This window comes from Vipera ursinii, assembly GCF_947247035.1.
Source record: "Vipera ursinii genome assembly, chromosome: 11".
NCBI lineage: Eukaryota > Metazoa > Chordata > Lepidosauria > Squamata > Viperidae > Vipera > Vipera ursinii.
The window spans coordinates 7,647,350-7,671,932 of record NC_139524.1 but is presented as its reverse complement, the minus strand read 5'-3'; the positions used below and the strand labels follow the sequence as shown (position 1 = coordinate 7,671,932).

The following is a 24,583-nucleotide window of genomic DNA, read 5'->3' as shown; positions in this document are numbered from 1 at the left end:
GTGTTTTATCCAGTTTTAGAGTATGCTCATTGTATTTTTATTGTCAGGCCAGTATGATTCAGTTTTCTGAAGATAGCTTGTATTTGATATACTGCCTGTAAAACTAGCCAGACCTTGGTCGCCTATTGATTGCATCATGGATTGTGATGTTTTGCTATGTCCTCTTGTGATGGTTCTGTTTTGTTTTATCTGGACGTTTGATTTATGTGTGGCCTTTGACTGTAATAATAAACTGTAAACTATTGCAAATGAGAAAAGACCCCCCTAAACCATAGAAATGTCCTTCTTAGAAAGAATTGATTTTTTTTTCCTTTCATGGTGAGGCCTAGCTTGATGGGATTTTAGTTTGGAAAGATTGAGAACTACTGGCCTATGACAACTGTGGGATTCTTCTGAAACAAAAAAAGAAAATAGCCTGTGTGTGTTTGGTGCAGGTGTTTGTCCGCCACCAGCTGCAGATGAAGCCTTTGAAAGTGAAGTTCAGAATTTAAAAGCATCGATTAAAAAACGCACTGAACTCTATGAAGCTGAAGAACGAGCTCTCCGAGTCATGCTGGAAGGGGAACAGGAAGAAGAAAGGAAACGGGAAATGGAGAAGAAGCAGAAGAAGGAAAAGGAAAAACTCCTGCAGCAGAAGCGCGAAATGGATTCCAAACTGTTTGGGGATCCAGGTAATTTTCAGAATGTTCATGCTTTATGCTTTGGGAGAAGGTGATTTACCCTTGAAATCCAGGAATGTTCTGTTTCATTTACGTAGCCACTTTGGGGTGGGAATAGTTACATTAAAAGTGTTTATTTTTATTTCAGTTCCAAACAGTAAAAAAAAAACTATTTCCCAAAATATTTATTTATGTAGTTCTTCTGTGTCAACACAAGAACTGGCTTACTGAATTTAAAATAAAGTTTCCTCCTAAAAAGCAACCATGGAGATCTATTCTTACAATTAGTGGAGGCTTTTATTTCTCTGACTGTAAAGATATCCTTACTTATTATTTATATTTTTAGAAGAATTTCCACTTGCCCATTTCTTGGAGCCGTTCACACAATACTATTTGCAAGCTGAATGTTCCTTGCCAGCTCTCATCCAGATCAGGTAAGAGTCATTTGTTAGTAAATAAAACAAATTGAGTTGCTGGAGTATGTTGTTTTACATAAAAGCCTGGGAATTCTCAGCTGTCTTGAATTCAGGCTGCCGTATGAATTCTTTGTTAATCCATTTGTTATAGATGTTTATGTCCAGTTGCAACTGTTAACTCTGCACAACTCAGATTGTATATCTGTCAGTAGCTGTGTAAAGCATGTTTTATTGTCCTATAAAGCTTTGCAACAAAGTTGTCTGCTGAGGATGCTGTAATGAGAAATAGTAAATTGTCAGAATGATTTATAGCCCTGTTTAATAAAACCTATTGAGGTTTTAACTAGATCCAGAATCTGGAATGAATGGAGGGAAAAGACAATTGTCCTGTGACTTCCTTCCCATCCAATTTCCTTGTGTGCTTCCTTTATTTCCCTTTAAATTAATTTTTGTGATATATAAACATTGTTCTAAGGAAAGATATAAACCCTGTCTCTAGCATGATTCAGCCTCTTTGGCTATAGTAGAACCGGTATTGGTGTCCATCACAGATCATAATCTGGAGTTTTTGATTCAACTCACCATCCATGCTCACCAGGTCCCTGAAAAACAGTGTTGCATTTATGCCATATACTGAGCTAAATTATTTATAAACCTAACAGCTGTATTTGCACAACAGCTAAGTTTGGCTAGTACTCTATGACTTGTTACACAACTGCCAGCCATTTAATTTATAGTGCAAATCCATAAAAGCAAGTTAACTCAGGAACAGGGTAAACCGGCTGTGTGAATCTCTTTTAATTAATCTACCTCACAAAATAATTGCGAGGATAAAATTGGAGTGGATCTAATCTGTACCGTTGCATGCTCCTTGAAAGAAAGATGGAACATTAATAGAATAGCTTTTTTAAGGGTCCCTTGAGTAGCCACAGTTCATTCAAATCACCTATAGCCAAGTTCCTACAATATTTTGTGCCTGTTTGTGAACTCTGTATTCAGCTGCAGTTGCCCGCGTACCTGCTTCGGGTGAAACAATTTAGACAAGGAACACATAACAGTGCTCAGTGTGTTGTCTTAACTTTTTCCATTAAAGGCACGAATGGGACCAGTACTTGGTGCCTGCAGCTCACCCTGAAGGAGATTTCATCCCACCAGGATGGGTCCTTCCCAGTCCTCCCTCCAATGACACGTGGGCCACTGCTGTCAGGTGAGGACTTTGAAGCACCATTGAAGACGAGACCCAGCACAATTTGCCAGTTTTGGAAGGCTGAAGTAACAATGTAAGAGTTCTTTGAGAAGACCAGTATTGTCCTTAAAGATGCTGTTAAAAGTATGGCACTGATACTTACAATAGTGCTTGCAAGTCCCCTCTAGCATCTGGTTATACTTCAGTATCACAGGATTTTGATTACGAAAGAAGTATCAATGAATCGCTGCTGTGCATGTATTGGCAGTTTGTGGGATAGGTCTATACTTTAAAATGATTTTCCTCAGAAATTTATCCGAGTTTACCTTAAATGGGATGTAAGTGCTACCAAATCAGTGGTGTAATCCCGGAGATAGAGAAGTAAGTATGCCGTGGATCTGCAGGGCGACATTGGCAAACAGAGGCCAGATACAAAGCTCAGCTTATCTATGGAGTTTATATAGTTCAGAGACCATGGAATTAATACATCAGCTAAATATTATTGTATGTGTTCTTAATGTAAAATAAACTGGGGGAACTCAGAATTCACTGCCCGAGGCAACATCAACATTCTTTGGAACAGTATCCAGATGTTCAAATATCCAGCTATCTTCCAAAACACCTCTGTGGTTATCTTGGCCTTACAAGTCAGGAATTAAATGAATTGACAGATGGGGCTGATAGTGCTTTCCTTTGAAGTTTGAGTGCTTGGCTTTCAAAAATTACGGCGCTAAATTGGAGTCGTATAGAGTGAATTAACAGTAGCTTTTCCACGTTGCCATAAAAAGTGCCTTTCATTTATACACACATACTGTATGTTACACATACTTAGGCGAGCATTTATTTTGTTTTGTTTTTCTCTTAAAGTAGGATAATTAGAATAGGAATATGAGTTAAAGGGTTTTTGCCTCTTTATATTTTTTTATTATAACATCAAAGCATAGTTTGGTGTTCAGGAAAGGAATCTTGAATTTCTGTGTAATCCTGCTCTCCTTTCTGTGTTTTAATAAACGACCCCTTGCCAGCCTAGTTTGCAACCCTAGTTCAAGGGCACATTTTCAGTTTAAATAAATGGCAAACTGTAGTTTGTACAGAAACATAAATCATTCCTTGAAGTGAAAGAATATAAAGAAGAACCAGAGAGGGATTTTGTTTCCTCTGAATTACTAGCTGTTCAGGAAATCTATATGTGCTTATATAGATTTTCTGTATAAAGTTGTTAAAAACAATACACATTCTGCATATATTCTGTGATTCATAAATTGCAAAAAAACTAGAAATTACTATTGTTGAACAAAATTATTCATACCAAACATTTCTCCACTGCTGAGCAGATGTTGGATATATTATACTCACTTGCTCCTTCAGATCTGTTTACTTCTGAAACACAAAGTCCTAAGCATTTAATACCAGTTGCTTTAGTTCAGCATTATTTATACTGGAAATACAATGTTCTCTAATCTCATACTTCTTCCTGTATTTCTTTAAAGTATATTATTATTATTATTATTATTTCAGTTTAACACATTTTATTTGTATAACTAAACCAACAAACCCTGTTGATCATCTTTTCTCAGACCTAAGAAAAATTGAAACCTGAGGCATGGCTGTTAATGGCATAAAAGAGCATGTTGTACCCAAATTGCTAGTACAAACCATAGCTTTTGTCTGGTACATATATGCAATAACTAGACTTGTTCAACTTTTGTTGCAAGATAATTGTCAAAAAATCTGCAAAGCATGGTTTATTGTCTTGTAAAGCTTTGCGACAAAGTATTGGAGATGCTGTGACGAGAAACTGTAAATTGTCAGAGTGACTTATAGTCCTGTTTAATAAAAGTATGTTGCCTTTTGTTTGTACTTAATAAATTATTACCATTTCACGCTTGTATCTGGCTTTTTTTCTTCTTCTTCCTTTGTGGCACGTGGGCACGCACAGAACGTTCAAGCAAAAGGCCACAAGATGCAGCAGCGGCTGCTGCTGGAAACAGAATTGTTGTGAATTTTTCTTCATAATATTACTGAAAATACGGAGCCCAAAAACATCTTCTCGGTTCCAGAAGTTTTCAGTGGAGACAGTCCTGATTATATGTTTTCACTGGGCACGGCAACCTATATATGGATTCTAGAGCAGATTAGGCTGCTTACCCCATTGGAAAACCTGACGACGGGCTTACTCAAGCAGCTCTAATCATTAGACTTGGCCAGGGCTCCCACTTCAACTGTGGAGGTCACAGCCAGCAAGACGCCTCTGTCTTCAACTGGCAAATGCCTTCCTAATTCCTTGCTAAGGTGAGTTTTCCTTTACCTAAGAAATAAAGGTGTGCAACATGGAAAGTTGAGTGTTAAGCTGAAGAAATAGATTGGGGTTCATAGGCGGGTGCTCTTGTGTGCAGACAGAGATGATAACATTTCTTTAAAGAATAATTTTTTTAGCTCAGGGATTCCAATCCTTACGAAATAATTTAATGTACTTCTTTATTATCAGTTGTTCACCAATGATATACTGAGCACTAAGTACACACACTTAGTAATTCCTTTCTCCACTCAATAGATTTCTGTGTCATTTTTTTCTCTCTTTTTGCTTGTATATTTCTTGTTTTTTTAAAAAAATATATATTAAGATATCTATCCATAGATATAGATATTAATAATAACATGTTAATATATTAATGCCACTTAAAACTGGCATTTTAAACTGCAATCCGAGATAAATTAATACACGCCTAATATTCGTGATCAATTCTGGGATCATATACTTTCTAGACCATTCTGGTATCTTCATAAAATCTAATATCTTTTGCCATCTAGGAATTGTTAAAATAGATTTTCAGTCTTATATCTTTCATCTTAATTCAAAGTGACAGAATAAAAGGATTCTATTGCCTCTATAGTTTTAACTGGCACTTTTAAATCTATCCATATTCAGCTGTCAATCTCAAAATTACTCTGGGGCAGTTTTTTCTTAACTTGATGCCTTTCACATCACTCTTCTTAGATGTTATGGGAACTGTTGTGCTGAGTTTGGAGGAAATAAGACTGCTTAATTCTGTTCCGTGTTGCTTTACAGATAAGGATATGAAAATACTACTTGTTAAATGTTTTACAAAGCAAAGTTGTCATTGTAAAGCAATTACAATATTTAATAGATACCCAGAAAGAGATTTCTGGAAATTGACAATTTTGTTTCATTGACTTGAATCTTTTATAACTTCCATTTGAAGTCATTAATTAACTGATTTTCGTGTCTAATGGTTCCTTAAGATGATAGTTGATTAACTCAAGATTGATTTTGTGTGCTATATGCATCTGAGTTAGGTTAATATATGGAATTCTCTGGACTTACGGAGAACTAAGTTCTCATGTGTTAGTTTCTTCTCATGTTGCAGAAGTAACTGCAGACCATGGCACATTAGCCTCTCTACTCTGAAATAACTGGAAATTGTATGCCATGCCAACAGCCTAGAACTTGGGAATGTCTAATCCTGGCTTGTTGACAAATACAGATGTGTTGCAGATGGGAAGGAGCTGTACACAACTTTTTCCTTTTGCAACATCTGTTTTTATATACCAAATTGTGAATGTGGAAACATAAGTACAGATGATCTGCAATGCAGCCTTAGTTGTAATTTCAGTCTTTATTTGTAAATTCAGTCCCATATTTCTGGTGGGAAACAGACCCCATTACCATACGTGAAATACATATTTTTTTAATTTTGCTTCTAAATTGAAATTTACAGTTAAACTCCTGACCAAAGCAAATAGATTGATGGAGGCTGTCATCCCTTAGCTGATTCAAGACGGGGCAAAATAAGAACATGATTCATCACTTCCTGCTTAAGTTTGTTCAGTCCCTCACCTTCACATGACACTTGGCTTAATAAGTCTCTTGTGTTAGAGCAACAGATGGCTTATGTTCTGAGAATGCGTGCAACAGGGCCACATATGGAGTGAATTAACAAAAGCATACGTGTAGCATGCTAAAGCTGTCCGTGGTCCCCCTAGCTTCCATGTTAGCACTAAGTGATTCAGTCTCCATATTAAACATCTGGCAGTAAGTCTCTATGGAGGCTCTCAGTCATTCAGGTCCTGGTTGTCCTAAAGGTGCTTTTTCAGGAGGCAACTGGACTTCCTTGTTTTTCTTTGAAGACATTTTGCTTCTCATCCAAGAAGCTTCTTCAGCTCTGACTAGATGGTGGGGAATGGAAGGATTGTTATTCCTTGAAGACAGCTGGTCACTAGCATTCTTTGCAGCCATTTGCACTTCAGTTGGAGACGTAGACAACGCAGACTCATCCCCAACAGCCTGCGCCTGTCTTCAACAGTGAAGGGACACAGGGCAGCTAAGAAGGCCCCCGCACACATTTGCACTATTCAGGTGACCCTGAGGACACAGGTAAACCTTGTGGCCTCAATGACTCTCTAAGAAAATGCAAATGAGCAGCTGTCTGCAAGGAGTATAAATCCTACCATTACCCCACCATCCAGTCATAGTTGAAGAAGCTTCTGGGATGAGAAGCGAAAAGTCTTCCAAGAAAAATAAAAAGTCCACTTGCCTCCTGAAAAAAGCACCTTTGGGAATGGCCGTAAGTCCTCCAATATAACCGGTATCAATTAAACGGGTCTTGAAGTGCTAAGTACGCCTTTTGATTTCTTTTCATTAGACTAACATAGTTCAGGGACGTAATGAGCTACTTGGAAGATGTGCCTTTCAGAGTGACCGTAAGCTTTGTGGATGATCCTGTGGGAGACGCCAACTTTGCTGACCAGATTGAGCTGCCCGCGTGTGCAGAGGTCTTATCATGCACAATGGTAAACAGATTGATTGCTGTAACTCCTTTCACTTACTATGCTGAAAACAATGACAAGAGCGTAGAATAAATGTTAACGTTTACCGGAAAAGAAGATCATCAAAGTATAATAGGGGGAAAAAAGATTGTAAGCACATTTGTCATACCAAGCTTCTCTTTCTTGTAAGTGTGGTTGACAGCTCTTGCTGAAGCCAATCCTTTTCCCCGATAAATTATGTGTATGTATGATATACGTTCATCAGAATCCGTGTTTCCCCATGGATCAAAACAGTTCATTTAACGAAAGCGTTTAATTGAATTAATAATTATTGTTTGCAAAAAAAAATATTGAGGGGTCCGTGGTACACTCTGAGCTTGGCTGTTTTTTGCAGACATTTCATGACCCAGCTAGGTAATATCATCAAAGCTAGAAGGCGCTTGTATATAAACAGCGAACACACCCACTCCCTTCTAGCACTGATGATGTTACCTAGTTGGGTAATGAAACGTCTTCAAGAAAACGACCAAGAGAGCACCACAGACCCCTCATTTCAACCTGAGCTACAAATTTTCTCCTTTATTGATACAATAAATATTCTCTATGCTGCACTGGATGGACACGGTCACACACTGCCATCTCCTTCCCCCCTTCCAGCAGAAATTGCAGCAAAGGAGAAAAGAAGAATGGAAATGAGAGCCAGTTTGGTGTAGTACTTAAGGTGCTGGCCTAGAAACCAGGAGACTGAATTCTAGTCTTCTCTTAGATATGAAAGCTAACTAGGTGACTTTGGGCAAACCCCTCTCTTTCAGCCCAAGCTACCTTACAGGGCTGCTGCGATGGGAAATATAGGGCTAGAGTATTAGGTATATTTGCTGCTTTGAGTTGACCAGTTCATATTTATTTCTTAAAACGTGAAAAAAAAAGAATCTACTAATAAATAATAAAAATGGGTTAAGGGAAAAGCCGTTTTGGTGTAGTGGTAAAAGCGTCATCTTAAAAACTGGGTGATTGTGAGTTCTAGTTCCACCTTGGGAATGAAGCCAGCTGTATGACCTTGGGCCAGTCACTCTCAGCCCTTGCTAAATAACAACACATACTTTCTCCATTTGTCCAAATTTACAAGCAGACAAATATTTTTGCTGTACATAATAGAAGTGATAATCTCAATTGATGTCTGGATTCTTGCAGAGCAAGCTTCGATCGTAGTTTGTGGGGTTGAAAAAGCTAGTTTGTGTTGGCTTGCCTTAAAATCAAGAAAAAGAGAGGCTGAATCGCCAAAGGGGAAGTGGACACGAATCTGTACAAACCAAAAGTGTTCTTCACAGCAGAAAGATTGTATTTCAACTAATCCTAAAAATGCAATTGCTAGATTACTATCAATGCTGTACATTTCTCTTGTTTTTTTTCTCCATTATACATGCAAGTCCATCTGCAAAGAATTAACTTTCTCCTGAGCCTTTTTGAAGTGTGTTTCCCTAGCAATCCATGTAGCACTTTCAAAATAAAATGCCTTTATTTCTAATTGTCTCTCTCTGTCTGGGAGTGGAAGTCCACAAGTCATAAAAGGGCCATGTTTGAAGACCCCTGACTTAAAAAGCAACCTAGAACTAAGGAGAAACTTCCTGACAGTTAGAACAACTAACCAGTGGAACAACCTGCCTCCAGAAGTGGTGAATGCTCCAACACTGGAAGTTTTTAAGAAGAGACTGGAGAGCCGCTTGTCTGAAATGGTATAGGGTTTCCTGCCTTAGCAGGGGGTTGGACTAGATGACTTCCAAGGCCCCTTCCAACTTCTTCTTCTTCTTCTTCTTCTTCTTCTTCTTCTTCTTCTTCTTCTTCTTCTTCTTCTTATTATTATTATTATTATTATTATTATTATTATTATTATTATTATTATTATTATTATTATTAAAACTTGGGCTTGAACATTTCAATACTTTACTTTTTCCTGTTGTGTTCTGTATTCAGAGCATTCCCACCATCAGAGGGCACCATTGTATTTTTGGAATAAGACTTCTTCAGAAATCATCTTAACATTCTTTTTGCTATTAAACTGTAGTGTAAATTTTCAGAACCCCTTTCCTTCTGTCACTTCGTGTGTTCATTTGCTTAGGTTTCTCAGGCTTCCTATTTAAAACACTCAAATCTATTAATGCACAAAATAGGGAAAGAATCGGTGTTTTGGATGGCCCAATCCAGTGGTGGGATTCAGCCAGTTCCCACCACTTCAGGCTAATTTTTTTTGTTGCCCTGGCCCAGAATGGACTTCCAGAAGCGGCATTCACACAGGGAACTGATTGTTCACATATCTGAATCCCAATACTGGCCCAATCTATTTTGTATGTTGAACTATGAGGGTGAATTTGCAGTTGGGAAAATATATACCGGTATTTATCTTCAAAGCGCCAACCCAGAAGAAAATCATCAAGTTGAAAATTGAGATTGAGTGGGACTTTATTTGAAGGCAGAGTTGTAACATTCAGGATTTGCTTTTCTAATAATAGACTACAGTCACACAGGGCAAAGGTACTTTGCAGAGGTACTTAAGTACAAAGGTTCTTTGTACTTCACCGTACAAAGGATAAACTTGAGTGGTTAAAATCCATTGAAAACAGCTGGAACACTTATTAATTAATTTAAAAAGGTTTCCTGAAGAAAAAGTCACTTTATTTTCTGAAAGAAGATTGAATCAAGTGGGAAAGGGGAACAATTCAGTAGCTATATGAATATCCAAATTCTGGGAGCTTTGCAATGATGGGGAAAAAATGACTCAGGTTTCTAAATGAAGCAGCTTTATTTATTATCATAAAAATACAGCTTCAGTATGACTACTTGATCCTGTGTTAGCATTTTACTTTTTCATATCTACAGTATTGGCAGCAGAATTCAATTTAGTCAACTTTAAATTTGCTTATGATCTTCTTTATAATCATTGGCTTAAGTTTGTCTTGGGCGGGATCATACCTACAATTCCACATTCATTAATTCATTGGATCCTTGCCTGCTTAAGAAATGTACGTACAGATAGAATAATTTTCAGATCGATTTTTCAATCTTTTCTGCGCCATAGCAGTTTATGGTGCTCATTATTTTACTCTTCATTAATATTTTTTAGAAAGTTTTAATATTTTCAGTAACATTCTAATCTGCCAATAGAATTTCAGATACTGGATGAAGTAGAACCATCTACGGTATTTCTCGACTTATTTACTGACCATTCAAAGTTACAACAACGCTGAAAAATGTGACTTATGACCATTTCTCACATTTACGACTGTTGTAGCATGCCCATGACCACGTGATCAAACTTCAGATGCTTAGCAACTGACTCATATTTATGACGGTCGCAGTGTCCCAGGGTCACGTGATCCCCCCTTTTTTTCTTATCTGACAAGTAAAGTCAATGGGGAAGCCAGATTTGCTTAACAACCGTGTTACTAACTTAACAACTACAGTGATCCTCTTAACGTCTGCGGCAAGACAGGCTGTAAATTGGGGGCAAAATTCACTTGACAAATGTCTCGCTTAGCAGCAGAAAATTTGGGCTCAATGGTGTTCGTAAGTCGAGGACTACCTGTACTTGGAAGCATCCCAAAATAATTACTATCGCTAGTAGAATTTAAGAGACATTTAGGTCTCAGTCAAAATGGTTGCTTTAAGGGTGGTGGTTGTTTTTTTAAAATCAAAGTCCTATTTTCAAGGTGACCCCCCCAATGGGTTTGATGGACATAGATAGTTTAGGATTTGGACGGAGTAAAGAGAAGCTCCAGATGTTGTGACACTGGATCTGGAGTTACATCATATATTCTGTCTCGTTGTCTTTACGTGTTTAGCTTGGCTGGGGAAGATGCTAACGTTTAATCTTCTTGCCTTTCGACAGCATGATTTTTCACTAGAGAAAAAGGTCCTCTACTGGATCGACTCTGCCTCACGGCAAGAGATCCCCTGGTTTAATGTAACTGCTAATATGTATCCCACGGCCCCTCCATGCTGGCTCCTGTTGGTGGACGCTAAAGAAAACGAGGCCATCAGCCCCAAGGCGACAGGTGGCAAATCCAAGGAAAGGACACCTATCCAAAGCTTTATGAATCTGGACACCGAATTTGAGAGGCTCCACCGCCCTGGGAGTGGAGGGAAGATGGCTGAAAGGGGGAATTTAGAACAATGTCCCGAGGAGCAGGAAAGTTCAGAAGGCAAGGAGTCTCCCTCAGCCACCTCTGAAAAACAGGACAGTGAAGCGCCGGTGCCTGGTGCTCTACTTCAGCTTTTCGATCTTCCCCAAAGCAGACCCAAGACATCACCAGGACATCTAAGTGGTGCGTCAGAAAGCGGTTGCCCGAGGTCACTTTGGGGCAAACAGAGGCAATCCACGTATTTTTTAAGCAACGTGAAGAATGAGTTGGAAGGCGCCAAGAAGAAGCTGATGGCCATCATGCATCCCTTGCACCCAACCACCACAGACTCTGCCTTGCTTTCCAAGGCCTTCTCTCTCCACCAGCACTCCAGAAGCAGCAGGAGCTTCAGATTCGGACCCGGTTCCCCACCTCGCTTAGCACAGACTTTAAACCCCACCCCACCAGCTACTTCCCTACATTCAGCAGGGCTTATCCGTCCCATCCAACACCATAAACCTACCGTGGCCGTAAGTAAGAATCTTTCCTGTCTTTTGTTTTTCCCTTCTTCCTGAGTCCTGCTGTTATAGAATTACAGGATCTGGGAGCTGAGCATCTGTCCTCCCCCATCTCCCCCTCACTTTATGCTTTTCATAAACCCTGCATTTAAAATGGCCTGATTTGCAAAATGGCTTGCGGGCCCAGCTACGTACAAGGAGCCCTTGACTTACAGCCATTTCTTTGGTGACCGTTCGAAGTTACAACGGCGTTGGAAAAAGTGACTTATGGCCGTTTTTCACCCTTACGACCGTTGCAGCATCCCCCGGGGTCAAGTGATTAAAATTCAGATGCTTAGCAACTGACTCGTATCTATGATGGTTGCAGCATCCCTAGGGGCACGTCATCACCTTTTGCAACCTTCCGACAAGCAAGGGCGATGGGGAAGCCAGAATCACGTAGTAATATCTGTGGCAAGAAAGGTCATAAAATGGGGCAAAATGTACTTGACAACCATCTCACTTAGCAGCAGAGATTTCGGGCACAATTGTAGTCGTTAAGTTGAGGACTTATCTGTATTCCAGTCTCTGGCGCAATTCAGAGGCGGCAGTTTTAGCAGGAAGTCAAACTACACAGAACAAGCAAGGCAACCCACGTCATTACAGTCGTTAATCAATTAAAAAGAAAAGAAATTCCAAGATGGCAATATAAGAATCGTAATAAAACTTAATCATAAAACCAATCTGGACAAAGTACAACATGTTTTACAAGCAGTGAAGGAAAGCGCAACCGCGTTCAGAGAAATAAAATTGCATTGATAGCCAGTGGCAACTGAATGAAATGAATCCAGGAGGCCTGCAAATCTGGCTAGAGAGGCAGTTATTAGCAGCAATCAGTCCTTATAATAAGGACAACATAGTGAAACGTGGCTTAATATTTGAGCAATTCCTCCACCGCAGGTGCTTGCTCTTTATTCCAGTATACCTTGTGATTTCTGTGAAAAACAGCATAAAATAAACAAATCTGTACAAATTGGCAAGAGCGAAGCCTAGTTGCAAATATGGACATCAATTGTTTGATTTCTCCAGCCTGCTGAATAGTAGCCAAATGCATTAAATGTTACAAAACGCTTTAAAGACAGTGTAAGAGAAACGTATAGGGCATTCTGGATTATATGCAGTTGTCAAACAGTGTTGATCAACACGTGTGCATGAACGAGCCAGCTCGTAATTCAGACACTTAAGTTGAGATTGTGGCTAAATCACAGCCCAATCCAGCGTCGCTCCTATTACACAAATGCACGGTTAACTGGAATCAGAATGTCTTGTTTTGTACTAAAAGGGGATCTGCTTAAAGCTGAAAGTGGCAATGTGAAAACCAGTGATTCCCAGGCTTGAAAGGATCATTGTTTAAACGTCTCAGCGGCCCAAGGGAGATACCAAATATCCACGAGCTTGGCAGCGCAGGAGGAAGAAACTTAAAAGCTGCAGGATAGACATATGAAAATTCTGGTCTCTTTGCACTGATATGGGCAGTCAGCCACTGTGCTATGGCTTCGTTCTTCTCTGCAATATAAAAAAAAATTTTTTTAAGTGATCTATGGCAGTTTTCTGAAAAGTCTAGCCAAGAGCTGACTAAGGATTAAGTGTCTGGAGATCTGTAGTTTACTTTCTAGCCTGGATATGGAATCTTGAGTATTGTATTAAAAAGGTTGAGTGTTACTGACTTGGGTATAGCATAAAGGCAGAGATGGGCAACCTTTGTGGGCAAATATAGGGCATTTCAACCTCACAAAATGACCACTGGCTTTGACTAGTTATAAAATACCCACTTAGCAAAAACCTACTGGTGAAGCTGCTGTCTACAAAATGTTCTAGCTCTTAAAATATATCACATTGCCTTGTTGTTTGAGCTAAGGGTCACTTTTTTATGGCATTTGTTTAAATGGGTGAGTGGCTGAATAACTTAGCGGTTACATTATTGTCCTTGGTCTAGGACAGGGGTAGGCAACCATGGCTCTTTTATGACTTGTGGACTTCAACTCCCAGAATTCCCGAGTCAGCCGGCTCCTCAGGAATTCTGGGAGTTGAAGTCCACGAGTCATAAAAGAGCCAAGGTTGCCTACCCCTGGTCTAGAAGGCCAGGGTTCAAATCCCAGCTGCTCCTTTTCTCTGGAAGTTGTGGGTGCTCCATCGCTGGAGGTTTTTTTAAAAAGAGACTGGAGAGCCACTTGTCCGGAATGGCATAGGATCTCCTACCATGGGCAGTGGGTTGGACTAAGATCTCCAAGGTCCCTCCCAATCCTTCTATGTTCTGAATATGAACGTTGTTTGAAGATGGCTTCTTTCTTTCCTGCATTCCAAGTTATTTTAGTTAAAACCAATGAAAAGAAATTGAAGTCAGTTCCACTGGTGATTGTGGACAACTGGCCTAGACCAGTGGCGTAGCGTGGGGGGTGCAGGGGGGGCCGGCCGCACCGGGCGCAACATCTGGGGGGGCGCTCCGATCCGAGCCGCCAGGTCACCGCCCACTGTGGAGGGGGGGTGCAAATTACTTGCCTTGCCCCAGGTGCTGACAACCCACGCTACGCCACTGGCCTAGACTGCTTCATTTTGTACGCTTCCTTATTATATATGCATATTGTGGGTTGATTAACACACGGTAGGGAAGGATGAGAATTTGTAACATATCATATCTAGTCCCGATGAATGCCATTCAAGAAAAAAACATTGTCTTTTGGTCTTTTCCTTCCTGTTTTCTTAAGCCATTAATGAGGAGTTGATTCTGCCATGAATGAGCGGCTGTGGAATCATCTTTATCCCTCAGCCTTTATCCTTCTCCGTTTCCAAAAATCCACAAACGAGATAAGCTTCAAAGAGGCTTTATGTTTTGATGACTTTTTTCAGCATCTTGGGGAAAAAAATGAAGAGCTGATTGGGCAACTGCTTCCTTTTCCTTACCTCCTTGGTTCCTCCAACCCAGATACAGGGCTTATTCTTAATTTATGCCTGGAAACAATTTATGCAACACATCAAATTTTTTTATTTTATTTATTTTAATTCCATTTATATCCCGCCTTTCTCCGAAGACTCAGGGCGGCTTACAAGCTTAGCAGTAGCCTTCATTCTATGTATACAGTATGCCTGCTTGTTAGGGCTTTCACACCTCCCCCAAGCGGCATTATTACAAAGTCAGCTTATTGCCCCCAACAATCTGGGTCCTCATTTTACCTACCTCGGAAGGATGGAAGGCTGAGTCAACCTTGAGCCTGGTGGGACTTGAACCTGCACTAATGGCAGGCAGCTGGTGTTACTTAAGGAGGCATTAGGAATGGCTTTGACAGCCTTGAGATGGTCTTGATTTTAGTTCTATCCAAATTAACATCTGTACAATATTTGAAACTTTCTCCCTGACAGTGCTGAAAGCTCTCTGCATATGCTAAAAATTCTGTTGGAAAATAGAACATAGAATAATAACAGGGTTGAAAGGGATCTTGGAGGTCTTGCCCTATCCTAGTGGTCCCCAAAAATTATGGTGTGGCGGCCCGGGGGGGTGGGGAAAAGGTGAACTGGACTGCCACTTGTGCAAGTCAAGTTACACGCATGTGCTCTGGCCCGCTGCTCACATACATCCAGCTCCATGCGTGCACCAAACAGGCCAGGGCACGGTAAAGGACCGCAGCCCAAGGGTTGGGGACCCCTGTCCTATACCATTCCAGACAAATGGCCGTCCAATCTCTTCTTGAAAACCTCAAGTGATAAAGCACCCACATCTTCCACTGATTAATTCTGGTCACCATCAGGACATTTCTCCTTAATGCTAGATTAGATCTCTCTTTAATGCTCTTCCACTTCTTGTCCTGCCCTCAGATGCCCTCAGAGAATAAGTCACCCCCCCTTCTCTCTAACAGCCCCTCAAATGCTGGAGAGGGTACTATCATATCACCCCTAGTCCTTCTCTTCATTAAATTAGACATACCTAGTTTCCTATTAAAAGGGACGTGGTGGCTCAGTGGGTTAGGACACTGAGCTTGTCAATCAGAAGGTCGGCAGTTTGGCGGGTCGAATCCCGAGTGCCGCGTAGCAGAGTGAGCGCCTGTTACTCGTCCCAGCTTCTGCCAACCTAGCAGTTCGAAAGCACGTAAAAATGCAAGTAGAAAAATAGGGACCACTACGGTGGGAAGGTAACAGCGTTCCGTGCACCTTTGGCGTCTAGTCATGCCGGCCACATGACCACGGAGACGTCCTTGGACAAACGCTGGCTCTTTGGCTTTGAAACGGAGATGAGCACTGGCCCCTAGAGTCGGAAACGACTAGCACGCATGTGCGGGGGAACCTTTACCTTTACCTTAGTTTCCTATTATCTTCTCATATTACGATGACATTTCATATCCCCAAGGAAAGTAGCTTAATTCTCTGTAGGTTATTTAGAGGGAGGCAAGAGTTAAACTAGGGTGGCTTAAGGTAATATAAACATCATTTGTATGGTGCCAAACTATTGGACTCTTATCAGTTTAGCAGGAAGAATGAGTGGGATGGAATATTTTAATTCTATCTAAGTCCCATCTTTCAGAATTTTTTGTTTTCATTTTGCCGGGGGTTTGTTTCATGTGGTTTTGTCTGATGAGTATCTGGCTGCATTGCTTATTGTTAATGTGAACCAGGAGCTGTTAACATTTAGAGAAGAGTCCCACATATTTTGGGACGTGACTGCCAAGCTTCAATATACATAAACAAATTAATGTTTCAGTCCCATAATATAAATAATATGTATGAGATGTATTTGAGAGAGGGAGGGAGGGAGGGAATCTAAACATGTGTAGAGTTTGCATTTTAAGATTTGATTTGGGTGAATGTCCTTGGCTTGCTTTCTTGAAAGAACACGGTTTTGCAAATTCCGCTCTGTAAAATTCTTCCTCTGTTTCTCCCTAGTGTGTATTAGAAATTTGAAACATGTTATCAGGATAATCCATTTGTCTATGTGTGTTTCCACCACCCAGAAACATATCATATAGACAGAAAGGGGAAAAAGCTTAGAAATTTATCTCATCCACAAAACTAATCTTAGATGTTGGTTGAATTGCTTATTTCTCTTTCTTGCCCCTTTTTCACAGAAAACTCAAAGTACTCTAACTCAAATGCACATATCAGCAATCCATTGCTGCAAGCCAGGTATATACTGTATTTGTCCTTCCAATGTTGTATAATAATTATTTTGGCTGTGTCCCATGCACCAAAGAGCCACAGTTCTTGATGTCTTGATAGATTCCAAAACATCACAATTTTTTAACCAACCAAGATTGATCTAAATTCTTGTTAGCAATCCTGTGGATTTCTGCCCAAAATGTAACAACAGTCAGACATATCCAACTGTATAAGTTAACGTTCCAATGTCTCAGTTGCAATTCCAGCAACAACTCTTGAACATTTTTAGAGGTATCCATAGCAAATGAAATAGAAATTTGTATTATATTACCCGCTTGTTTCATAAACCTTGCTGTATAAATTCAGCAATGATGGAGACTAAATTTGCACTTTGGGCTCCAGCCAAGTCAATTTGGTAGATTTAGGAGCTTGGATGGGATGAAATTAGATTAATGGGTAGAATCCATTAATTAATAAATTAGTGGGCGGAAGCTTGTTAAAGGGAGATCCAACCTAGAAGTAAGAAGAAATTATCTGGCTGTGAGAACAATTACAGGTGGTTGGTTTAGTGACCAATTTTCACAGTTATGATCTCCGAAGAATCCCCAAGATCACCTTATCAAAATCCAGATGCTTGGCAACCGGCTCACACTTACAACCATCGCTTGTGCCCCAAGGTCACATGATCGCCTTTTGCAACCCTTTTGACAAGCAAAGTCAATGGGGAAGGAAGCCAGATTCACTTCACAACCATGTTACTACTACCTTATCAACTCTGCAGTGATTCACTTAACAATCATGGCAAGAAATAGTCGTAAAACAGGGAAAAACTCACTTAAGCAATGTATCACTGAACAACATAAATTTTGGATTCAGTTATGGTCGTAAGTCAAGGACTGCCTGTCACCAACAAAACAGCTTGCGTCCAGAGGTTGTGGGTGCTCCATCACTGGAGGTTTTCCAAAACAGACTGGACAACAATTGGGTGGGATGGTTTAAGGCTCCTCATTGAGCAGGGGGTTGGACTACAAAACCTCTGCGTTCCCTTCCATCCCTCTCGTTCTATGTTCTGTGTAGATGTCCACCAGATAGTCCACACACAGACCAAGAGCAGAATCACCCTCCCATTTTTTATATACATGCAGGCCAAGCGCATCCACTGCTTGGAACAATATCCCATGGCTATCATAGCCAGAGATAGCCTAAGAGGGTTTGAATGATGATTAGAGAAAAACAGACATGGAAGGACTTGACCACCATCTGAAAGGGGAAAGTTTCCCGACACCACGTCAAGCATATCTTCCAATGATATAAAGATGTCAGGGGGTTTTTTAAGTTCAAAGTGTCGACGTTTTATTTCCCAGGACCCAGCTTTCTTGTCTTCGTTATTGTTTTACCAGCCTTTGTCATCTCCTTGGAAACATAACAATTTTTATTCCAAATCAGGATTGGTTCTGAATCAGCTTCAGAGAAACAGAAATGAAAACAGGATGTTAATAGGGGTGGGGGTGGAGTGGGGGAAGAGTGTTCTAACTATGGGAATTTTCCTGGCTCACTTTATGGCTGGCCTAATTTAATTTTAACATGATGAAGACTCGAAGCGCGCGCTGCCTTGGCATACCCACAACACTTGCCCGTATTCCAGAGGAGAACAGAATCCTTCTGAAAAGCCTCAGGAAAGAGCAGACGGCTAATAAAGATCTCTCCCCGGTTAACTGACATTAAACGGCTTTATTTTATTTTATCTTTCAGGCTCTCAGCCCGTATTCCTGCCTCCCACCCGCTCCAGGGACCCAGCAACCTCGGTGTCCCCGTGGAGCTCGCCCTGACTACACCACCACCGATCTGCTCTCGGTGCTGAGCCAAGAGGAACGCCAGTTGATCGAACCGGTTGTAGCCTTGGGCTATCCGATCCGCCGAGCGATCCTCGCTCTGCAGAAGACGGGGAGACCAAACTTAGGCCAGGTCAGACAGAGCTAGGACTGGTTTCTCTTCCCAAACAGGGGACACGTGTCCTCTCCTGGTGGCGCAACACGATTTCCAGAAGGCTATCGTGGGGGGCACCTGATTGTCGAAAGTGGAAGGAATGAAGCTCTGCAGAGGCTTTGAGGGTTGGGTTTCCCTTCTCCAAATAAGAACGGGGCAAAATTCCCCCCCTCAAACGTGGGGAAGGTGCTTTCAAAGTGTCCAGGTCTAGGAGAAGACTTTCCTCGGAAAGCATGACTACATTAAGTGCTGGTAGGGTGGGAGCATCCCTTTCATGTATTTTTTTCTCTCTCTGGTACTCCCTTCCTTGCCCACCCAGATTCTGGAGAGGCAGATCCTTCTCCTTTTTTTATTTTTTGCTGGTGTTTTGATACAGATATTTGAAATTGGGCTGAGGTGTACATATGGCTTTAGGGCAGAGTAAAGAATGTTTCCCTCCCAACCAAAGTAAAAGTAAAGGTTCCCCCGCACATGCATGATAGTCGTTTCCAACTTTAGGGGCCGGTGCTCATCTCTGTTTCAAAACCAAAGAGCCAGCGCTTGTCCGAGGACGTCTCCATGGTCATGTGGCCGGCATGACTAGAAGGCGCACGGAACACTGTTACCTTCCCACCATAATGGTCCCTATTTTTCTACTTTCATTTTTTGTGTGCTTTCGAACTGCTAGGTTGGCAGAAGCTGGGACGAGTAACAGGCGCTCACTCTGCTACACGGCACTCTGGAGACACGGGGGAGGGGGAGGCAACGTTGCTGGCTCTTTCTTGAAAGATTTGATGGAGTAGTTCTTAGCCATGGAAACTTATTTGGGGTAGTCCGTTTTCTTCATCCTTGGGGTTAGATACCATCCGAGCTGCCTCAAAATAACAGCAACAACCACAGCAACACTCCAAGCATATTGGAGATGCAATGCAACCAGGGGTGGGGAGGGTAGTCAACAAAGATGGCAACTTTGACCACACAATCCAAACTCTGCCCTTTTTTACATCTGCTCCATTGTAAAAAAAAAAAAAGAGTGGGGTTTTGACCGTGTGCTGGTAGCTACCGTCTTGACTTTTTGGACTTCTTCCACAGCCGCTTCTGCTTTGCCACCCAAAGAATAGTGAACTATAATATTGGCTGAGATGGGCAGCTATAGAAATTAAATGAGTGGATTAATTAATGAGTGAAAACCTCGAGAACAGAAATCGTCGATAGGTCATTCTATTTTGGTAGTGCAGTTTTATGCCAGACATGCATACTGCACCACCAACTCCGGTCAAGCTGGATTCGGGTGATTTACAACAATCAATATGTGACCAACAATAAAATAACATGAAACAAATAGCATAGTCAAAAGCACAGCCAAGAAACATTTTGAGAGGCTCTGGGGCTGGGAAGGTGGAGATCGAAGCCTGCTCTTTTCCTTGGTGAAGATGGTCAATGATCTTTCATTCAAGGGAGCAGTTTTTATTTACAAATACTTACTTACAAAACAAATACTTGCATATGAACCTGCATAAACCCCCAAATCTCACCTTTACCAGGATCATTGTTGTGATTACCTGATTTGCATGTGTGCCTATTATTTATGTTAACAACTTCTAGAAGGGCAGAAATTTCACCCAGTTTCATTTTACCTTCTGCTACCGCCCAACAAAAGGAAAATGGTTCAAGGTCAGAAGATTTTGACCCCATCACCATTTGCATGCCCCCCAAAAGGATACCCATCCCTCTTAATCAAAAAGAAATATGAAAATAATATTGCAATTAAAGGAAGGGATAAAAACTAAGCTAGCTGAACGATTGTACACTTCGGCTGTATTAAAATTTCTCCTTAGCCTTTGAATAATTGTTCCTCTCTAATATCAACATCATTTATCTTCCATAGTTCATATTTGGAAGCTATTTGTTTTTATTAGCTTCCATTTGAACCCCAGGTTTATCTCCCTCGACAGCCACTGAGTTTAAGGCTGATTTTTAATCCCCAGTTCCCCAAAGGAGACACTTGTGCGCTTGCTCACAACTTTTTCACCAATTTTGGGAATGAGGGTGGAGTTGAGTGGGAGGGCCTATGGCTAGGTCCCTTCGCTAGCTGTACCCATTTCTGACCTGGAAGAACGTTCTGTTTCCACGAAAATGGGTTTTTAAAAATAGGATGGAGACTTTGGCTCACCAATCACAGATTCCCAAGGGACAAATGGATGCCGTGATATTTAAAGGAGAATGCTTTGGAGAACTATGCAGTCAGTTCTCCAAGAGTAAAGTCAAAAATAATCCTAGTCTGTCTTTTCCATGACAAGAGTCCCTTTCTCAGACTCATAAGAAGGGGACTTTTGTTTGGCCCCAATCTCTTCTCCCAAGGTGCTCAGTTAGTCTTTCCTGGATCTGGAGAGTCATCTAATCAACCAAGCAGCCTTAGCATTTTTCTGAGACCTTTGCACTGAGAAGCTGAAAGAGTTTGTGTCTGCCTTTACAGGAAGCAGCGATTAGATTTATATCCCTAAATGTGCCTGTCTTCAGATTCCTCACACATCAGCAGACATATTTGGACCTTAGTCCATGTGGGCGAACCTTGCCAAACACGGCTTATTCAACAACTGAAGATTAATTTGACAGAGGAGTACAGCCTGTAATGTATGAATAGCCAAACTCTTTCAGGCATTGTGTCGTATTGCTGCACCATTTTAAAAGCTTCGGCAAGCTTCTCCCTATTGTTGCTCCAGTCTTTTCCTCGCCTGTTAAAAATGTTACGTGAAGGTCAAATGTTTACTTTACGTGACACCGCCGCCCCCCCCCTCGGTGGTGAAATCCTGGAGCTTTTCTTCAGAAATTCAAGGCTTAGAAATGGTTTCTCCATTGCCAGCCACGAATTGTGTCATCTTGAGTCTCCCGGTTCTGACATTCTGCCTTCAAGATAGATAACATTCCAAAGGTATAATGTCCTTCATATTTTTTTTTCTGCCAAAACAAGATGAAAGAGGCCACCTTGAAGCCTAGAAAGAAATGTATTAGTTGACAGTTGTAATCGTATGCGTGAAGTTTTTTTTATTTTTTATTATTAATTTTCTATTTTTTTCGATGCGTGAAGTTTTGTTCTAAGTCTTGTTTCAAGTTATCCTCTTAGTCCTGGGAAGAAGCCCAGGGTAGCTCACTTCCAGAATTATCGCCAAGGAAACCATAGGGCTTAGCCAAGCAGTCTACATTGACTTGGAAGATGGAAAAAAAATAATGCTCCAGAAAAAGAAGCGTTTTATAGACATTAGAATAGATTCCATATACAATAGAAGACAATCTATGTGTAGCTCGGGGTTGAATTCTGGGGTCCTTGGTGCTCTCTGAATTTGGTTGCTTTTCTTTGCAGGCATTTCATTACCAAACCAGGTAACATCATCAGTGCTAGAATAGACAGCAAACTCCAATCCCTTCTAGTACTGATGGTGTTACCTAGTTTGGTAATAAAATATCTGCAAGGGAAAACAAGCTTATAAGAGCACCAAGGAACCCAACGGTACATATATATACTCAAGCACGGTGGCATAGGAATTAATCAGGAATGTTTTAAAAATGTGAAAGTGACCACTAGCTGCATTGGAAAAGACTCGTTGAGTACGACGTAGCGATTCTGCATCCGTGCCCCCAAAATTCTTGATGGTGACTTGACGGACTTTTCTTTCTCCAAAGTGGTGGGTTTGCGTGCATACTTGCCTTTTTAGTCTGGGAGAATTTGCTTTTTTAATCAAAGCCTTTAATTTCTTCTGCTTTCCCCTAACAGTTTCTCAGTTATCTTAGTGCCTGCGACAGGCTTCTGAAACAGGGTTATGAAGAGGCCCAGGTTATAGAGGCAATGGAAATGTTCCAGAACTCAGAGAGAAAGGTGAGAGCCCAACTTTGGTTGGAAAGTTGATCAAATTCCTTTGCTTACAATGCGGTATCAGTCGAATGAATGATAAAAATGGCTGTCTCCACCTGCGTGGAGTTTGTGGTTTTTTTCCCCCCTATGTGTGTGAACGTCATTAGCAGTTGATAGAGAGCATAAAAACCTAACACAGACTAATATGGAGGGGAAAAGGAAGGAAGAAAGAAAAGAAAGAAAGAAAGAAAGAAAGAAAGAAAGAGAGAGAGAGAGAGAGAAAGAAAGAAAGAAGAAAGAAAGAAAGAAAGAAAGAAAGAAAGAAAGAAAGAAAGAAAGAAAGAAAGAAAGAAAGAAAGAAAGAAAGAAAAAAGGAAGGAATGGAAAGAAAGAAAGAAAAAGAAAGAAAGAAAGAAAGAAAGAAAGAAAGAAAGAAAGAAAGGAAGGAAGGAAGGAAGGAAGGAAGAAAGAAAGAAAGAAAGAAAGAAAGAAAGAAAGAAAGAAAGAAAGAAAGAAAGAAAGAGGAAGGAAGGAAGGAAGGAAGGAAGGAAGGAAGGAAGGAAGGAAGGAAGGAAGGAAGGAAGGAAGAAGGGAAGGAAGAAAGGAGGGAGAGGGAGGATCTGCATAGTTTCTAATTCTGTTCTGACAGTGATAAAGCCAAAATGACTCACAATAAGAGTGATGACAAAACAAAACTAAAAAAGCAAAGAAAGAAAAACAGAACACAACCAAGTATGAACATGCAAGAAAATCAGCCTGACTAGAGTTGGGAAGAATTTGAAATCAATTTTTTTAGAAGAAATGGCCTTTGCCTTCAGGTTAGAAGGCAATGAAGCGGTTTTTTCTAGCTCCTGGGCAAAAGGCTTGAGGGTGGCTTTCAGTGTCACTCTCTGTGAAGATCTAAAGGTAAGCCCCTCCCCCCTCCAAAAAATAATAATAAGAAGAAAGCCCCAAGTGGACTTTCTTGGGGGGGGGGGGTTCTTCGAAAACTTCTCATCCAAGAAGCGAAATGTTTTCAACAACAACAACAAAAAACCCCGAAGAAATTCTCCTTAGCTTTTGGGGGGAAAAAAACACACTTTTGAGACAACCCTGGCCTAGAATGATTGAGTATCTCCATAGACATCTAAAAGTAGCAAGTGGCATTAGGAAGACTTGGAGGGGATTTCTCTCCCCATCATTCTGCAGCCTCCCAGGCTGCCCAGACTTTTCAAAATGCAAAGTCCTTTTCAAAGGACTGCGGGAGAACCAATTCCAAATGTAAGGAAGCTGCAGGCTGCAGGGAGAACTAACAGCCTGGAGATGTCCCCAAGTTGAAAGCAAGGTCCCTTTTTTTTTTTAATGGGAATGCTAGAAACACAATGCAGGAGTTTGGAAGCGGGTGGGAGGGGAGGAGGGGGGGAAGAGAGGGGAAAAACCCGACACAACTTGCTAAAAGCCACGATGTTTTAGCCACAATGTGGGCTCAGCGTTTTTCCCATGTTTGCTTATTGATAATTCACTGACATTAACAGATCAGTTCGCTGCTTTTTTTAAAAAAATATGATATTTCAATACGGATTGTTATTCTTGGCAAGATATAGCCCCCTAGGTTCATATTCTTGTTATTCGGAATCCTGAAGGCTCTATTCCTCATGATTTTTATAAAGCTGGGCTTCTTTCTTAACGGGAGTTTCAGAACACTTGTAGAAACGTGCGCTTCCTTCCCACCGTGGTCTCACGGTCCCTTGTGCTTCCTTCCCGCGACAGGCAGCAGAATTTCTTCGCCTCTTAGCCCAGTTCGATGACATGGGCTTCCGACAAGCCGACATCAAAGAGGTCCTCCTGTTGTGTGAAAACCACCGAGACCGGGCCCTGGAGGAGCTCATGACCCAAAGCCAATGACAGCAAACCAGCATCCTCCCCGCCCTTCCCCTCTCCTCCCCTCCTCAAACGAGTCTGTAAATATTGTATTCTCTCCAA

At 41.0% G+C, this 24,583-nt stretch overlaps 2 protein-coding genes across 4 annotated transcripts in view; both read left to right on the top strand.

Annotated features, from left to right (window-relative positions):
• PDCD7 (programmed cell death 7) overlaps positions 1 to 4,423 on the top strand; it is a 9,787-nt gene extending 5,364 nt beyond the window's left edge. Inside the window, exons 3-6 of one of the 3 annotated variants that reach the window (XR_014493525.1) lie at positions 435 to 671; positions 1,006 to 1,093; positions 2,169 to 2,355; positions 4,201 to 4,423. Coding sequence is in view for 1 of the 3 variants with exons in the window: in XM_083371357.1 (XP_083227483.1) it covers positions 435 to 671; positions 1,006 to 1,093; positions 2,169 to 2,282; positions 3,839 to 3,854 (455 nt within the window). In the remaining 2 variants the exon portion in view is untranslated. Of the gene's footprint in view, positions 1 to 434; positions 672 to 1,005; positions 1,094 to 2,168; positions 2,356 to 3,838; positions 4,142 to 4,200 lie in introns of those variants that run through there. The other 2 variants (XR_014493526.1, XM_083371357.1) reach the window with 2 other exon arrangements.
• On the top strand, positions 4,354 to 24,583 carry UBAP1L (ubiquitin associated protein 1 like). Its single transcript, XM_083371359.1, has 6 exons — positions 4,354 to 4,553; positions 6,926 to 7,073; positions 10,933 to 11,694; positions 18,559 to 18,771; positions 22,544 to 22,645; positions 24,371 to 24,583. The coding sequence occupies exons 2-6, from the start codon at positions 6,948 to 6,950 to the stop codon at positions 24,503 to 24,505; spliced, it is 1,338 nt and encodes a 445-aa protein (XP_083227485.1). The 5' UTR covers positions 4,354 to 4,553; positions 6,926 to 6,947; the 3' UTR covers positions 24,506 to 24,583.